Source organism: Anser anser (assembly GCF_964211835.1).
Source record: "Anser anser genome assembly, chromosome: Z".
Classification (NCBI taxonomy): domain Eukaryota; kingdom Metazoa; phylum Chordata; class Aves; order Anseriformes; family Anatidae; genus Anser; species Anser anser.
In genome coordinates, this window is record NC_139723.1 from 68,635,148 (window position 1) to 68,653,593 (window position 18,446).

At 40.0% G+C, this 18,446-nt stretch overlaps 1 protein-coding gene across 6 annotated transcripts in view; it reads right to left on the reverse strand.

The window, feature by feature from the left end:
* MAP3K1 (mitogen-activated protein kinase kinase kinase 1) overlaps positions 1-18,446 on the reverse strand; it is a 60,018-nt gene that overhangs the window by 41,023 nt on the left and 549 nt on the right. Inside the window, exon 1 of one of the 6 annotated variants that reach the window (XM_083816955.1) lies at positions 17,695-18,381. The exons of 1 other annotated variant lie outside the window; for it this stretch is intronic. Coding sequence is in view for 2 of the 5 variants with exons in the window: in XM_083816951.1 (XP_083673077.1) it covers positions 13,140-13,180 (41 nt within the window). In the remaining 3 variants the exon portion in view is untranslated. Of the gene's footprint in view, positions 1-8,903; positions 13,930-14,218; positions 14,631-17,660; positions 18,382-18,446 lie in introns of those variants that run through there. 4 more of the 6 variants (XM_083816954.1, XM_083816956.1, XM_083816951.1 and 1 more) reach the window with 4 other exon arrangements.

Below are 18,446 nucleotides of genomic sequence, written 5' to 3' on the forward strand. Positions count from 1 at the left end.
AAACAAACCCAAACTCCTGAAGGCATTAATAGCAAAAGGCAATCCCTTCCCAAGGCCTGAACAGAGGAGAATTAGACATTCATCCAGAAAGATGCATTTTATTCTCCCTGAAACAAAAAGAACAAATACTTAAGTTTCAATACACTTGGGAAAGTTGTATCTGACAACACGTAGTACAAAGACAAAAATAGCTATTAGGGGAAGCTGAAGAAGGTTTCAGAAGGAATCCTTCTCTTGCAAAAGTGGGAAATGAAAAGCCATTCTGCAGAAGTTAGCTGCATGTATTCAGTTACTCCTGACTAAGAAAAGCTCCTTCTCCCTCAAATCACAAAAACACATCAAATGTTTGTTACTAAGTTAATGGAGGGCAGAAATCTGGGAAACAGAGGTTATTTTCGAGTTCTGTCCTAAGGCCTGAGCACATTTTGTGCAGCAATTCCTTTTCTATGAATCCTTAGATTAAAAACAAACAAACAAAAAAAACCAACCAAACAAAACAAAGCAGTTAGTTTGGACAATGTAGAAATACAGCTGTTTGTTTTAACAATTATAAGAAGGGAAATGTGTGACAAACAGTATTACGTGACTTTTACACTGAACTGGTTATGAATAGCATGGTATACAGCTGGCTCAATTTGAAGTACATAATAGTTAATAAAGTTGACACACATGATCGGCACAGAAATGAATTTTGCTATACCATATGATCTGTAGTATTCTTTAGAAGATTTGCTTAAATGGTAAACAGCTTGCTATGACAGACACATTAAGAACACAACAGGAAACATTAACTCGGAGATCAGTACTTTGTTTTCTTGCACCAGAGAACAGGTTCATGGGGAATTGTTCTTGCAGTAAGCCCCCTTGTATCAAGTCTGTAGCAATCTCAGTATCAACTAAAGAAACAGATGCATAAGCTAAGCTAAAAGCACAAGGCACTTGTTATCTACAGTTTGGCTCATGCGTCTTCTTTTAAACAGTTCATCTAAGAGCAAGAAATTCAGACCTATTTCAGGAGGGGGGGAGAGGAGTTATTCTACTGTTCACAAAATGCAAATATTTATCTTATAGTTATTCTCTTTACAAAAGAAATCTTGTGTCGTTTGCATATAATGAAGCTAGTTTGAAGAGGTAAAGGAAAATATTACCTAATCTGGGAGGTGTGAGTTACTATGCAAGTAGCAGCAGATTATTCCACTTACTAACTACCACCTTCAGGTTCACAAGGCATTGCACATAGAGCAAATTACCTACAGTGATCCATAGAACAGCGTACTGTTCTCTCTCCTTGTTCCAGGACCCCATAAGCAAAAAAAGGTATTCGCATCTACGTAACAACATTAACTTAAAAGCAACTTTCTCACTGATATAAAAGCTAGCCAATGTGTGAAAGAGTCGCTAACAAAAATTACATGTTAAGCTAGTTAAGTTATCCGGAGGTTTTCTTTTAGTTTACTGAATTAAGCGATCTGTAGTTTTTATTCCTTATAAGGACAGTAGGATTCGAATGTATGAGAGCAAAAATTTTAAAATTTCTAGATCTAATTCATCACAATGAACAAATGACACTAGTGTTTGGGGCGGTAGAGAGCAGCTATCCTGTCTGCATCTTTTTCTAGCTTTGTATATTCAGCAATTAACATAATTAAAAGCGAAGATGATATTCCGCTGTATATCCCTTCAGTGCTTCAAAAAATTTTTTATCATTAAGCAAGGCTTCTAGTGTAAAACATACTGACAACTTGCAATCAGACCAAAAGATATTAGAGCTATGCTGGTGTTAATGGTAGCCCCACAAATCAATTCAGCAATTCTATCTAAACGAGCAAACAACACTGAATCTGGAAAAAAACACACATGAAAAATGTGACAACAACTTGCTGTATCTTATAAGCGTCACTTGTTCCACAGGGACGCGTGCCCAAGCTTGCTGGTAAACTTGTTCACTAACAGGCAATAAAATAAGTTGAGATAGGAGACTGAAGCCCTGTTTTTCCAGGGAGTTCTCTTATAAAAAGTCCAAAAGCCTGATAATTTGCAGATTTTGACATTTCACTTTGGGACTTTGCTAGAACAGAGCTCCTTATCTACTTCAAAACACAAAATGAGTATACTTAAGTGAGGTACTCTTCTTGTACTACAGTTTTAGCGGGATTTCTGAAACTAACACATGCATTCCTGCAGTAGATTTTTACTTCCATTTATTAACAGTTTCTCATGAAAAATTCTCTAGTAATTTTGAATACCATGATGTCCTAAAGCCAGAAAGAATAAGTGCATCTGTGCTTCCCAGCGTGTCTTACTCTGGTTCCCAGAACTTCTGTAGTTAATTTTAACTTAATGGTCTAAGGGAAATAAAACTAACAACGTCTGAATCTTCTACGTCTTTTCAAAGTCACGTTATCATTTCTTCATGCAGTAATAAATTTTGGTCCATTAATGTGCACTCAAAAAAGCCTTACCAGTTTTTGAATTGGTGAATAAAGCCACATAGTTTCTCTTCAAAAACAGGAGTTTAACAAAAAGCTCTCAAGAAAGTTATATATTTGGAGATGAGTAGAATTTCGGCATTATGCTTGGAAGACCATTAACCACTTCCAACTTCAACTTTTCAACAAAACAAAATGAAAAGGAAATATGACAGTTACTTTGAAAAAAGCCTAGCTACTGGGAAAATAAGACTACAATGAATGAAAATTCAACTGAATATGAGAAAAATTAAACAAGGAGCATGAACTCACAGCAGTTACATCTATTAAGTTGTAATATGAAAGCAAAACATTTTCATCAGTTGCTACTTGCTGAGAAGGAGAAAACACTATACATCTCCTCCATTAATAAAATGACAATTTACTGTTACATACATTATTTTCACTACAGTTAACTCACTATCCCCTTAAGTCAACACCTAAGTTTCAGCGATTAGTGGCAAACAGCCATAGCTGCTTTACTTCAGTGAAATGAAAATGAAGAACTGATTATCTTCAAGAAGATGCACTCTTATTTGGAAAGATAAGGTTTTCAGATCTGCCTTATAAGCCTTCCTCCAAAAATTTCATAGGCATTTTATGCAAGAATAGCGGTAAGTAAAACACTTCACTAAATTGCTGGTTGTCCACCCTTTGACAATCTGTGAGGATTTAAAAATAGAATCCATACTGAAATCAGCAGTACACCAAAGAAGGATTTTTTTTTTTTTTTAAGCAATGCATTAAAAGATAAGAAACAGGCAAGAAAGTCTCTCTTACACAACACCTCCAACACAGACATTTCAACAATACAGAAGACTACTGAAGTGGCTACTTATTAAATTGTCTTTAACAAATACCAACTAAAACCTGAAACTACTTTCTGTGCATCACCACTGAAAAAAAAAACAAAACACAGATGAAAAAAGTGTTGCAGCTACCGATATCCAAACAGTACTGAACTAGACTGTAATGTAGCTTTGCCATATTAATGTAGGGAACTGGAACTTAGAAAAAGAACAAAGCTAATGATGATTATTCCTCTCATTCAAATCGTATATTAAAACTAGATCTGCTAACTTTAACTGAAAGACAAATGAATAGCCTAAGGACGGACCACAGCCACAAAAGAGCCTTAAGGTCACTTGTCTTAACAACTTTCTAACCTTTTGTACTCATTATATAACCAGAATTGATATGCACAATATTCCACCCTACCTTTAAATAAGGTATCTGTCCTGCTGAATTAAATTGAGAGCCTAATGTATGGTGAAACTTTATGGAAGACCTGCAACCCACGTTTCCCACCACCCCTTCTTTCAAAGACAGAAGAAGCCGAGTATCTGTTACCAGAACAAGAAGCACTTGGCACATACCTTCGAGAAAGTTGGACGGTATTTCATGACTACTGCAGTTTGTACATTCACAGAAGTGGCACCCGAGGCTTTTGTAGCTCTTTTCATTCTCTGTAAACTACAGCTAGAGCTGTTCTGGCTTCCCGAAAATTTTCTTGTTCAACACAATGTCACGTGAAAAGACAGCCTTCTAATGCCTTCAGTTAACAATACACCTGATTAGGACATCACCAAAAATATTTTTAAGATATTTGTGTAGGGTATGAGAAAGGTCAGGAAAAAGTCTTCTGAAACTGAGAACATAATTTAATTATAGTAATCTTATCAACACCTTAAATAATTTCTTAAATGAAATGTTAGTTTCCACCTTGTCATGTGAACATTCTAGATTCTTTCATGTTACTGAACTCCTACAGAACAAACTAGGCAAGGAGCTGCCAAACTCTGATGTGTACAGCCAGTGGTGTTCATTATACTTCAAAAAGACACATGGTTTGAGAAAGAAGTACACTCCACTGGTAATGGTAACAATCATGGCAAAACCACTTATGAGCTCTCGCCCTTCAGAAATCTTTTCTCAAAGAGCAGTATTAAGTACTATCAGCTAGTTTGATTTTGATGGAGCATAAGACAACTTAGCATTTTGTTTAAAAAAAATAAGAATTATAATGTTTGCCACAACATACAATGCATAACTTTAAAGTGAGGTTCAAACAAGTACTTAAAATTTTAGCTTTGGAATCAGACAACCCCATTTTTTCACATGAAGAGTTGATTAACTGTTGAAACAGTGTGAAACCTGGGGTTACATACCCCCAGTATGAAAGCTGGGGTTGTTCAGCCTGGAGAAGAGAAAGCACCAGGGACACCTTACAGTGGCCTTCCAGTACCTAAAGGAGGCCTACAGGAAACCTGGGGAGGGACTCTGTCTGGGAGTAGAGTGATAGGACAAGGGGGAATGGTTTAAACTAAAAGAGAGGAGAGTTAGAACAGCTATTTGGAAGAAATTATTTACTGTGAGGATGGTGAGGCAGTGTCACAGGTTGCCCCATCCCTGGAGATGTTCAAGGCCAGGCAACCTGGTCTGGTGGGAGGTGTCCCTGCCCATGGCACGTGGGTTGGAACTGGGTGATCTTAAGGTCCCTTCCAACCCAAACCACTCTATGATTCTATAAAACCCTCTGAGATATAATGCAGATGTTCCCCCTCTGCCATTACAATTAATGTATGATGGGGGGGGGGGGGGGGGGAGGGAGAAGCGTGTATATATTGTATAATTTAAGTATATATGCATGCACACAAACTAAGGACTACTGACGATCTCCTTCAGTCACATTTCTTTCTCTCTACAAAGAAGGATTGTGACTTGAAGCAGTAATACTTACTATAGCAAGATAATACCCATAAAAATGTGGGAAAATAGAAGAACACCAGCTCAAAAAAGGGGAAAAGATACCCCTCATTACTGAGGAAACCTCCTTCAATCAAACGAGATCAATACCAACAACCAAATCTAAACTTATTCCCAGAGGCGCCACTAAGACAGCTTTTACTCATCAGCTGTGCTGCAATGTATGAAAGGATAAAGAAGCAACAAATTAAACAGGCGGTTACCAAGCAGTCTGGCAAGCTTGGCAACTGTACTAGTTTATGGTCCCATTTCTGACCACCCCGCTGTGTTAGGACTCTTCTGATTGGACTTCCAACCTTAAGAGTTAAAAACAGCTCATCTTAATACGACACAGTAATTTGTCTACAGCTCTTATTAAAAATTCATAACCCAGTTTCATTTTTCCTACTTTGCTCCAGAACATAAGTTCTACCATGAAAGAAAAAGTGCAAAGAATCCATACCTTAGAACTCTGGAGGTTTACTTTAGTTTAATGGCATTGCCATATATTAAGCAAGTACAAGAGGAATCTTGTCAAATCAATGCATAAATAGAAAGCATTAAAGTTTAACTAGTGTCACTGAAATATTTGAAATATGTTGATTTTAAAGTCACTGAAAAGCACACTATTCTGGAAGACCTTTACATGAGAAAACTGTCTAAGAAAAAAAAAAAGACAAAAAAGCATTTTCTTTAACACAGAGGTAAGTTCCTTATTAAGTTTTAGCAAAATATTCAAAGCTAAAACAAATATTTGTGATGACTAAAGATGGCTTAGACTCATTTTACTTCTTACCATGAGGACTTATATCACAATAACAATCTCTCAGAAATGGGACAATAACTTAACTGAGAAGGCAGCAGTCTCATTTCTTTGAATAGGTGCATTATGCGCTTTTCAAACCACTACAAAAATACACCACATATATAAGAAAGCAAAAATAAAAGCTAGTTTCCAGGAAATACTGATGGAACCTTAGCTGGGGAAGTCTGTGCATGAAACAAATCATGCCCTTGTGCCATGCTAATGGACTGTTTATGGAAATACTTTTCTCAACAGGTTAATCTTAGACCAGGTACTGGAATTGGCCTGGCTGTGAACTAGTCACTAAGACCAACATCCCTCACTGGATTAATTGCTACACTAAACTTACAGGCAACGGGCTGCAGAATCCACGACTACGGTGACTGAGCCCCAAGTCCACTTGGATGTCAGAAGATGCAGCCTTTGAAATAAAATTGGAACAGGGCTGATTTCAGTCCAGACTGTGCAGGAAAAATGAAGAATGTACTGTCAAACAATTCTGTCCTGGAAAACCAAAGACATTGGCACAGTTGGTTTAAGTTACACTTCTAACAACAAATACTATGTGAACATTCAAATAAAGGACTCAAGCTACATCTCTTTGATCTTTCCTGTCTGCAGTGGTCAATGTGATCTAAGGAGAGCCTTTCCACCTACTTGCATAGTACGTCTGGGTTAAGCATTAGCCAGAGAGCCACTCATCTACACAAAACCAGAAAAACTGATGTATGATTATGGAAGAGTACAGTTCTCACAACTTACACCGACTGCTCATTCACAGCCTCTGAAATACTAAAATAGTTAAACTGAAAGAGTTAAACATTTTTACTCATGTAATTATAGATTATTTTAACAACTGCAAAGAAGTATACAGTAACCCGACAAATCCTTATCAAAAGTTGCCATAGTAAGAACTAGCTATACTGACCGTTTCCCTCACGAGAGCCAGCTTTTTCCACTCCCAGTTATAAAAACATGCCATTTATTTGAACATGGAAAGGGAGTAACAGTGCTAGACCCAGATTGCATCATTTCCCACTTCCTTTTAGGTATCAAAATGCAAACCTCACCACAATAAGGCTCAGAAATCCAGTGAAGCAGATGCTGGACTTCAGGAGGGGAAGTGTGATGTTGCTTCTTGCAAGTGAGCTTACAAGTAAAAAACAAGTTCCATATAATTGCTTTATTTTCTGAAACTGATTGTAAAGAAACCTGAAGAAAGATTGGATAGGCTGATTATTACTGACAAACGCTAAAAACCTTGGCTAATAATCCTAACTACAATGAGAAATTCAAATGTAATTATGCTTACCCACTTGATATTTGTGGTTTCAAGCAAGAAAAACTAGTTTTAAGCATTTCTTTAGGGCAAGATCCATAGGCCTGCTTTGTGCCTCCACCAAACCATAAATTTGTCATCACGTTGGCTGCACAAGAAAGCGTTTTGAAATCTAGAGGCAATGGTATCTTCTCCCCACAAGATTTACTGGAAATATTTAGGTTAAAAAAAAAAAGCATGTCACGCTTACGGTACCAGCTCCTATATCACAAGCTATATACTCCCCACAGAGGGGAGACAAAGCACAGCAGGTCCCACTAGTATAACCAGTACAGCTCTTTTGCATAGATGGTTTCACAGATCTCAAAACACAGCAGTTGCGTAAGTCTGGTCTTCATCTATTCTTGGCTTTGTTCCAAGCTAATTTACCTACTTATCAATTGTGCAAATCAGGGAGATGTGTAGACATTTCAGCTTTAAGATCAGAGAAACTTGATTTGAGCTTGTACAAATGGTAATAGAAGAATAAATTTGTACAGTCGTCTTTCCCTTATAAACTTGTATAGGAACAGAGTAGAGTAATTTCCCATTAAGCAAAAAAACTGCAAATGAGTATTTTTTCAAAAACTGTAGGGCTTCTAAAGCATAGCTATTTATAGTTGAAGAGGTACTAAGTGCATTATACAACAACAACAAAAAAAAAGAATGAGAAAAAGAAAAAAGAAAGAACAATCCTATTCTTCATTTGACAGCTTTCACTGTTGTGTCTTTCGAATCACGGTTTTAAGTGTGGCAGAAACATAATTTTAAAGTTCTCAAATCAGCATGTATCAAAACGCTATCAGCACAGCCTAGCAGAAGCAATCTTAGAGTGATAAATATACCTAAATTTAAACACATTTAGTTGCAGAGATTCTGTTAAAGCATAGGGTCTTGCACTTTTTAACACATGCTATGCTAACAGATCTTACACCCTTCCTTCCACCAAGCTCTACACGTGCTTTCCTCCCAAATTTTTTTATTTCAGTCACCCTTTGAAATCTCTTCCAGCTTTTTTGCCATATATGCATGTGTCTCTGTGTGTACTCCCACCTCCCTCTCTGAAGTTCTGTGGATTGGTATTCTCTCTCTCTCTCTAAGCCTTCACTCCATCTTCTTTAGCTCCCTTCTTCCACTTTCAGCTCCTCTCAAGACAACTGCTTCTCCTACTGCACTCTCTCCAACTAATTGCTTTCCAGTCCTCCAGCTTACTCATTCATCTACTTATTCTCTGTCTTTCAATTACCAGCTTCTCTTCTTCCACACCCAGCCCCATGTTTTCTTCATGTTGGTATCCCTTCATCTAACGTGTTACCTCTTCCACTTCCTTTCATCTTCTTCCAGGTACACTTCTGTCCTCAAGCCTTTGTTTCCCTACTCTTCACAGCTGTTTTCTTGCCTGAACCACAAATACAGTGCTTAAGGTTCTTCCATGAAAGCTCAGGCTATATGCAACAGTCACCCGAAGCATCACAGAAGGTCTGTCTTTTCTGATAAGCCCCCATATCTTATAAGCCCCATACCAAGCTTTCACGTAGCTGAGGGCTACAAGATGCACAGCACTTACTGTGAGCACAGCAGTCTTTGTGCCAGCATAACGCTGCTGCCAGTAGCTTTGTGGGGCTGATGAGCAGAGAAGCTTCATCCAGAACACTGCAAGAGTCACATGCAACTACAAGGTGAACAGTGTTAATTTGGTTCTGATTTCCCTCTGAGTTGGGATTCAGGCTTTGAGTGAAACACAGATTAGCAAAGGGTCACTTACTTAGTGATACACATTGCTTTATCTCAGCCTGAGGCAGCAATACCACAAATCAGATAAATACATGAAAAGTGGACACTTGCTTACAAAGAACAACAATTAAGCCTATAAGGCACCACAATTGCATAGAGGTTTTACTAGAGATTCAATCACAAGATTAAAACCTGTGTTTTCCCCTGGGTCCCAGCTATTTATGGTCATTTAGTTCTCAATTGTTTCTACATTTGTGAGTATTGTTAAAAGTAATGGAACTACTTATGAGTACAGACAAGTTGCAGCCTGGAAAGAAATTCTAAATTTTTTAAAAATCATTTGTCAAATCAAAAAAAAGTCAAAGACGCAATTTGATGAAGTCCCTATGGAACTTAGTCTACATGGTAAAGGCTGGCAGATTTCCTACTGGTTCTTCTTCTTAGCTCCTCAGCAGTCCACATTGTGGGCTGAAGGGAAGCCAAAAGCCTAAACTCTCTGGCTGCACTCTTCCTGGCAGACTAGATTCCCAGGGTCTCCAAGTGGCCTGCCCTGGCACTGAATAGCTATTCCCTTTTGCAGTACATTTTAAAATATAGGAATGCAATTCATACGTAGCTGATTTCAAAATACTGAAACCATTGTCCTTCTCCAATTTGCTTCATCGGGCACCTCCACTGCTGGTAGCAGAACTAAAATACTGCCACGCACATGCATGGTGCTGAGCAAGTCATAACAAGCAAACATTTCAGCATACTCATTTTCTGCAGAGGTATTGAGGGGAATTATATGCTTCAGCATATTTTCTGGGACAAGATAGCTTACCATTGTACCTGAACATGCAGGAACACATGCTTAAGAGACTGAAGAAACATTAGTGCTGTTTCTCTTACAGTATGTACACATAACTTTTAAAGAGCTCATCTATACTTCAAAATTTTCCAATGTAAGTTACCAATTATACTTGGCAACTTCAAGACCAAATATAATTATACTCTAAACGAGTTCAGGAAAATGAACATTAAACAATTTAATTAGTTTACCATCATTAATTAGAGAAAATAGGGAAGCGTTTTGGGTAAAGACAGTACCCTTCTGAGAAATGCCAGAGTCTTCCTAAAGGCTTGCGATGTTATTAGTAAAATTGCATCATATACAGTATTTCAGGAACAGTCAGGGAAAGTTACCAGCACCAACATTTGATGGTACAGAAAGTACTCGAATTAGATGGCATCATGGACATCTCATAGGGCAGCTTTCAGCTCAAAGCCTTCCAACATTTGTTTCCCCTTCAGAAGGGCACATCTAGCTTCAACTGCAGAGGTGAAACAGGATTCATAGGATATGTCAGGAGTGCAGTCTGCAAGCCCTGATTTTACTTTTATCTCTAATAAAAAAAAAAAGCTTCATCTGAGAAATTCTTTTGGGCTGAAGTAGTGTGTGAAGTAATGTGTATCTCAGGTACAAGGAAACAGTTTCTGTTTGTTTATTCTACTGATCTGCTGCTTTTGAACCCTTCCTCCATGTTTTCCATTTCCAGGAAAGTTACTTGACCCACCTGCCTTTGAAATATATGAAAAAGGAAAAAGCTTTATTTCTGTTATGAACTGAATCCTTCACTACCAACAATAAAGCTGAAATTACTGACAACACGGACACTTTTGAATGGACCTGAAGTCCTTTGGCTTCTGAAAAGGCAGCCAGATGATGGTGTTTCCAAGCAGGGGTAGAAGAGAGAGCTTCCTTAATGCCTGCTGATCCTCTCTTATTGGACCTGCTGTTCCCCCATCACTTCACAGAGCTCTGCTAGGGTCAGAGACAACAGAAAGGCATGCTGACCTCCAACAGAAAGCAAAAGCAATGGCCAGGCACTACACCAGTTCTAAATTGCCCTGTATCGCCTGAACTAAACACTCTGCCAGTCCTTAATAGTTCTCCTCCCTCAGCTTGCTGAAGATATCAGCATATGTCAGTTTATAATACTTAACACATCCTTACATGAAAGCACCTTCCAGCTTTTAACAGATGGAAGGCTTCTTAGCTTAATCCAAAATGTTTCATTACTCAGTTCCTTCATGGGGATTGTCTGCCTGCTTTCCACAAAAGAGGCAGTTTTAGTGTCAGTCTGCATAACAGTTTTCACAGTGAGAGGAACCATAAAGCATCAGTCATCCAACCTTTTCTGAATCGGTTTGGCACGACACATTCCCACAATGACAGCCCTGAAGATCATCTGCGTTGGTCTCTGCCTGAGATCCGCGTGGCCTAAGGAGTCATATCGTGCTCTCGTACAGAAGGCGGGGAGGGAGATCCTTCCCCTCCCTCTTCCTGTAATGCTGATTTAAAACAAACACAGAGAGCAACCTGCATTGCTCCACCACCTCTTCCCTTGCTATTCCTCCCAAGCACCTCTGGGAGGAATAAGAAACACGCAGCTCTGACTCAGAACAAGTTCTTGCCAGGGCACCAAATGGGAACTGAGTTAACTTCAGGAAGACGTCTGAGGGCGCGAACGGGCCCACATGGAGCAGAAGGTACCGCTGCAGGAGATTCCAGCCCTGCCCTTGGAGGCTGGAAGGCAAAGACAGCTCTGCTTGCCCAGCAGCCTCGCCAGAAGCCTGCGGCCACAACTGCAGGGCAGGCGTGGAAGAGCGGCTGCATTTTGCTCTGCAGCATGGACGAACTACTTTCCACGCTTGTGAAGGAAACCCTCACAGAAAGCACACCGCCCCTGCCCTCCTGACCGGCTGGGGCATCTGATGTGCCTGCAGAGCACAGGAAGCCTACTGTGTTGAAATGCGCATTACAAATAAATGCAGAACTTACAGCTTAAAAACAAAACCAACAACACAACAAACAAAACAAAAAACCCCACACAACAAAACGTCTGTTCTATATTTACGGAAGTGCTCATTTGCTGGAAATACAAGATGTTATTGAAATAACTTTTTGAAAGTAAACTTCTGCCTATTGATATTTACATTGGAGTTTTAAGAAAAACTCCATCCAGCCCCTCTGTTTAAAACCCAGCTGTTCACATTTCCATTTCGGGTTTGAAATTCCTCAGAAAGAACTTTATACAACTCCATGAACCATCACATATGTTTTACTTTATGAACAAATCAGCAAAATTAATAAGCACTACGGATCCTTAATATGGCAGATACTTTCAATTTTTTTAAAGAACACTATTTCAGTGAGTTTCTGTACTAATCACAACTTCAATATTTTTGTAGATTAAGCAAACAATTCTTTAGTCATAGGCTAGGCATCTGTAGTGATATTTACTTTAGTGAAAAAACAAACATTTCAGATGCATTTTAAGGGAACATTTGCCATCAGATATGTAATCAGTATTGTAAAGTTAACCTACAACAAGAGGAAAAAAATTGAAAGGAATATTAGTATCATACCAAACAACTCAGCAGTCTACAAACATGACAAAATTAAAAAAAAAAAGTGCAAGACGTTGATAGACTGAAAGAACTGTCCCTGACTACAAATGAGTTTTCAAAGAACACATTTAGCAACCAGAAATTAAAGGACTCTGTCATGATTCAAAACAATTAGAATATTGTCTTAACCATGACAGTAAACAAACACTTGCCTGCTAGAGTGTATTAATCTGACAAGGTCAGTAAACTCTACATGAACTGCAAATGGGAGGTCATTGCAAGATTCATCACACAATTCAGATGTTTGCATTTCATGTGCCTCTTCAAATACAGGTAAATGTTACCTGTAGGTAATCGGGAGACCTGATTATCCACTAACCTTTGAAGCTGCCTATTTAAAGAATTACTAAAACAAAAGTCTGCAGACATTTACTGGTAGTAGCATGGTAACACTGAATTTGCTTAGAAAATAAATTTGTTTCTCAAATGAGTATTTTCATACATTAGATTTTTCTTCTTCAACAGTATCCAAGAGGAACAATTCTGAAGATACAAGCATAGTGGTCATTAGGATATACAAAAAAATCCTCAGGATATAAGAGTGTTATTTGACAGAAATAACTAGTGAAATGCAATACGTGTTTCTGGGTTAAAACAAGGAGTATTAGTTGCACACCTCTGAGGGTTAACTAACAGCTCACAAAGTGACCTGATCATCACTGCTGACAACTGAGCAAAAGCTCATTTCAGTTTGCTCAAAAGCAAGATGACAGGATGCTCTGAAAAAGAAAAAGAGCACAGAAAACAAAACGTCAGATGTGGTTAGATGTCAGTGTGGACTAGCAGACACAGTCCATTTCTCCCATGTTCCACTCCCATCTTCCACAGTGACCCTGGATAAGTTACAAGGCGGTCAAATATCAACAGCAACGTGTCAGCAATAAATGATATGCAATATATTGATGAGAAACACTATGGGAGGACATAAGTCCCCTGGTGTAATAAGTACATTAGTGGCTATTCCATTACAACCCAGAATATTAGGACAAGGGAGACGAGAACAAGCAGGACTATGTAAAAATTCCACAAATGACACAAACAGTTTACACTTCAGGGATACAAAAGAAATATACTGAGAAAGCGTGAAACTGAGGTTGTGACTTCAGTTCTCGTCTCATCTCATAGCAGAGAAACAGGAATACTCAATGACATTCTAAGGTTACAGAAAAGGAGTGAAAACCCTTTTTGCAAACACCTTCAAGTCCATCATCACTGGATGCCAAGCACCATCAAAAAATTAGGAAATATTTCTGAGCAAAATTAAGGGGGGTGAGGGAGAATTACTGTTGTATTAATACATTTCCAAAGTCATGTCAGTCTCCAGGCAGAAGTCAAACAATTCCCAATTTCAGATGATTCTTAAGCATCCAGTAAAAAGAGCTGTGCTGTTTTTTTTTTCCTCCCCCCCCCCCCCCCCGGACAATTTTCAGTCAAGATCCAACAAAAATCAATCTTCAGTAAAATCCCCAAACCACAAACAAAAAACTCCATGCAAACAACTCCTCCCACCTCCCCTCATTCACCCCCCCCCCCCCCCCCCAATTTATCTTACAGGGTTAAAAGAAAAAAATCAAGAAGATTCACCACTGAGCAGGATTCTCAAGTTCTGCATAGTGGTCAAGCAGGAACTAGGAAGATTTTTGGAGGCAGCATGGTAAAGATAAAAAGGGAGGGAAGCAACAGAAAGCAACATACCATTTAACAACATTCACCTAGTCACCCAGAGACAAGTAACGAAGCCCTCTTACAAGGTTTCTGTCCACTTTGTCTCAAGCAAAAGAATGAGCTGTAATTCTAGAGTTTTAAGTGAGAGCAGAGCAGATAGACAGTAAAACAAGACGACCCTGGGGTTTCCACAGAGCTCTCTGAGAACACTGAGATTAGCATTAGAAACTCCAGAGCTCACGACAGATCCGTTCTCTTTCACGGCCGCTGCTAAGAACTACCTCTGGAAGCTTGTTTGAAGAACAATTACGTGGCAGCGCATAATTTCTATTTTAAGCAAACTGGAGCCAAGTTTCACGAATACTGGAAGCCAGCAAAAGCCAACAGCGGCATTCCCACAGTCACCCCACCCCTAGCTGCTTGCTTCCACTCCCACCTCATCCTCTCACGCACCAGGATAAACTCTTGCACAGCTGCACCATTACCTTTACTCTGACTTCAAACAATAACAAACGCATCGGCGCTCCAGAAGATCTCGTGAGGTTCACATCTATCTACAGAAGGACAAACTGACCGTCAAAGATATGTTGTAATTGACAGAATATCTTGCAGCTTTGGGAAAGGCCCGGTTCCACATGTCTGCCCCCAGGTATCCATCTCAATAACAGCACCTAGACTTCCCTCAGTGACAGCGAAGACTGAATCTTTACTATCACTAAATCCAACCAGACAGAAAGCTCCAGATTAGTTAGTTACAATCTATTTACTTTGCATAGGAACAAAGAAACTGCCATAGCAGATCAAGCCATTTAAGCAGAACCCTACCACTTGCAATAACTAAGAGTGATAAAAATCAGACATAGGAGAGGGTGACCCTCTTCCAAAAATACTTTCAAGCCACAGAGCACTGAAGAGGTAGGAGGTGGAATTTCTCTCACAGGAGGATTCAGCTTAAATTGGAAGCAGAAAATGTGGCAGCTTATTTAAGCTGTCAGTGAAAAATATCAAGAATTTTGAAAAGCAATAAAACACACTATTATATTTTATCTTAGCTGAAAGTAGCTACAGTAAATAGCCTATATATTTTAACTATAAGTACAATCTGAGAACGTGAGCCAAGACTAGTATCATTTCAGTGGAAAGAAAAGAAAAGAAAAATCAAACCTTTGCTAGGCTGTGCTCTGACGGAACTTGCTCACCCTGTTCCCACCTCACTGCCCAAACCAGTGCTCTGTTAATGCATTCATGCACTCCTTTAAAGGTGCTACAATTTGTAACCAAATCCCAGACCAGCAAGCTTTTACCAGTACTCCTGTCCTTGTTGTCAAAACTTTGCTTTCACTGTGTTTTTACTGTCTCTAGCAGGCATCAAACAGGAATTGCAGATAATAGAGCATAAATATCTACACAGGTTTTCTTGCAGCTGAACTCACAAGCTTGCTGTATCTAGCACATACATTTTGAAATTGGAACACTAAATTTTCATGCAAGTCACACAGTGCATGGTTACTGTATAAAGAGAAGACAAATCACAGCATTTCCTGCTTTTTGTTTCTATAAAAATGAGGTTATGGCAGCATAACCAATACTGCACTCAGGAATGCATTAAGTTACCTACACCAATTTTAGATACAAATAAACATCACTTAAACTGTCTGAACGTTTTAAAAGAACATTGTTAAGATCACACAGGAGGAGGTTCATTTTGCCTTCATGGATTTCCCCACAAATCAGAAGTTATAGCTTAAGTTACTAGAAATCTTAGTACAGTTACCACTGAATTCATTGTTAGGACCTATTTATATAAACCAAATTAATACACTGCCATGGAATAAAAGGTCCTAAGTGTTTTACGTGGAAGCTGCATTTCCTAGTAAAATAACTCCCTTCTCCTCCTACAGTGGTATAAAGATAGCTTACAATGTCACAGCTTTTAGTGAAAATGTGATCTGCTCTTGTGACAAACAGAGAGCTTGAGAGACTGAAGAAAAAGGGTAATATTTACATTTATGACTTAACAGCAGAGCCAGTTTCCCTTTTCAGCTTCATTCTAAGGCTCATGCAGGTCTTCCCGCACAAACAGAAAATCTATTTAGAAAGTGACTGTAATACCAAAAAGACTGACAAGGGGACTTTGGAGCAAGTACAGTATCTTTTAACGAGCAGTAGATCCTTATGGAAGAGCATAACTGCTCCATTTAAAACCAGAACAGAAGACCATCACACATTATTTTGATCACGTCCTTCAGCTTGCCTCTTAATAAATGTCTGGGTAATAACTGCATGTACTGACTTATTTAATGTGTAATATGCTAACTGCATACTCACATAACACAAACAAATAACCCCCTCCTTCGGCTAGAACAAGTTATTGAAATCACAACAAGGGCAGAGACGTTTTAAATTTTCAATATAGCCTGACAAAGTAGTACTTATCTAACATCTGTTTGCTGGTAACAGGACATACAGAATTACTGAGATATTCTTTAAATCCTTGTGTAGAATATTTCTGAAGGACACTTACAATTAACGCTGCCATGTGTTTTCAACCATACTCATGATAAATTCAAAGTAGCCCATCTCTGAAGAGACATATGAATAAATAAGAGACAAGCAGTTGCCATTTACCATTTTCTGTGATTTGTGAACATTCCTAGTCAAATGTGAGAGAGCATTTGGGTGGGGGAGAAGGGTTATAACTTGCACACATACTCAAAACACTAACTTGTCCAGATGTAGGTAATTTAAAGTAAGCAAAACTGTCCATGCGAAAGGAAAAATTCCACGGCTGCTCTGTCATTGCTGCCCTGGGACTGACTAGCAAGGATGGAGTCAATATTCCTGCACTGATGTGACATACATTGACCTTCCCGAATCTCTAATATTCAGCCTAACTCTCTTAATATTGCCATAAGACAACAATTTATATTACAAGATACAGTTCATTATACTTTCATGACTTCACAGAGGAAAAGATAGTGCTAAAGAGTCAGAATTAAGTTACTTGCTAAAATTCGTACACGATTTTTTACCTTCCTGAAACACTTCAGATTTCCACTAATCCTTCTATAACCGCAGAGGGACTTATCTGTTAGGACCCCACCACATCAAGTATTTTCTCACTGCCCTAGGCACTGACCAAAATTCATCGGAGTAGCTCAGAATTCATATAAATAGGACATCGGTCTAGAAGCCAACTCTTACTACAGTTTTTCCCACGCAAGTTAACCTTCAAAATACACCCTTGAGGTTTAACTGGTATAAGACACAGCTATAAAGAATACCCATCATCTGTTAAACCGGGAATACGTTTCTTATGAGGTTTAAATAATTAGCCCAACAAACGGTAAGGCCTCTCATTAAAACAGGTCTCTTGACGTTTAACCGCGAGCCCTGAAGCTACCCAGCCCGCATCACGTAGCGCCTTACAAGAGACCCGTAAGAAATCCCCAGCCCCACATCGGCCTCACACCGTCAGTGCCGTCCCGCACGCCTTCCAGCCAGACCTCGCCAGGGCACGTCACAGCCACGATGTGCTCCGAAGTAGGCAGGCGGCTGCACCGTGGGCATGCTCGCCTCCTTCCCCGAGGCTTCCCCGTACGCTGACGAACCGCGGGCAGCTCGTGCAAAGCCTCGGGGCACGGGACTCGTCGGCTGCAGAGCACGGAAGGCGAGCGAGGGCTACCGACAGGCGGGCACCCGGTGAGCCCGGGCACTGGATGAAGGCAGCGCCCAGGCTGCGCTGAGAAACCGCTTCGTTAGCGCTTCATCTCCCTCTCCGAAAGGGGAACGGTCGGACAGTCCGACGGGCTTTCCCTTCTATCGCTAAGCCTCAGGAAAAAAAAAAGAAAGAAAAAAAAACAAAAACAAAAAAACAAAAACCACGAGTCCTGCAGTATCGCGATGCCGCGAACCGGCCTCAAGACCTTCCAGAAGTCCCTTTAAAAAAAAAAAAAAATAGGAAAAAAAAGGAAAAGGAGAAGCAGCAGCAGCAGCGCTGCGCAGCCAGCTGCCGGGCAAGCCGCGGGGCACCGGGAGGACGGCACCGGGCGCTGACAGCTCCGGGCGGCCCGCGGGGGCACTGCCTCGCAGCCTCCCTCCTCACAGCCTGCCTCTCAGCCTCCTCCTCCTCACAGCCTGCCTCCTCCTCCTCACAGCCTCCCTCACAGCCTGCCTCCTCTCCCTGCTGCCCCGCACCTCCGCGTCCCCCAGCCTTCCGCCCCACACCCCCCCGCCCATCCCCATCCCGCCGCCGCTG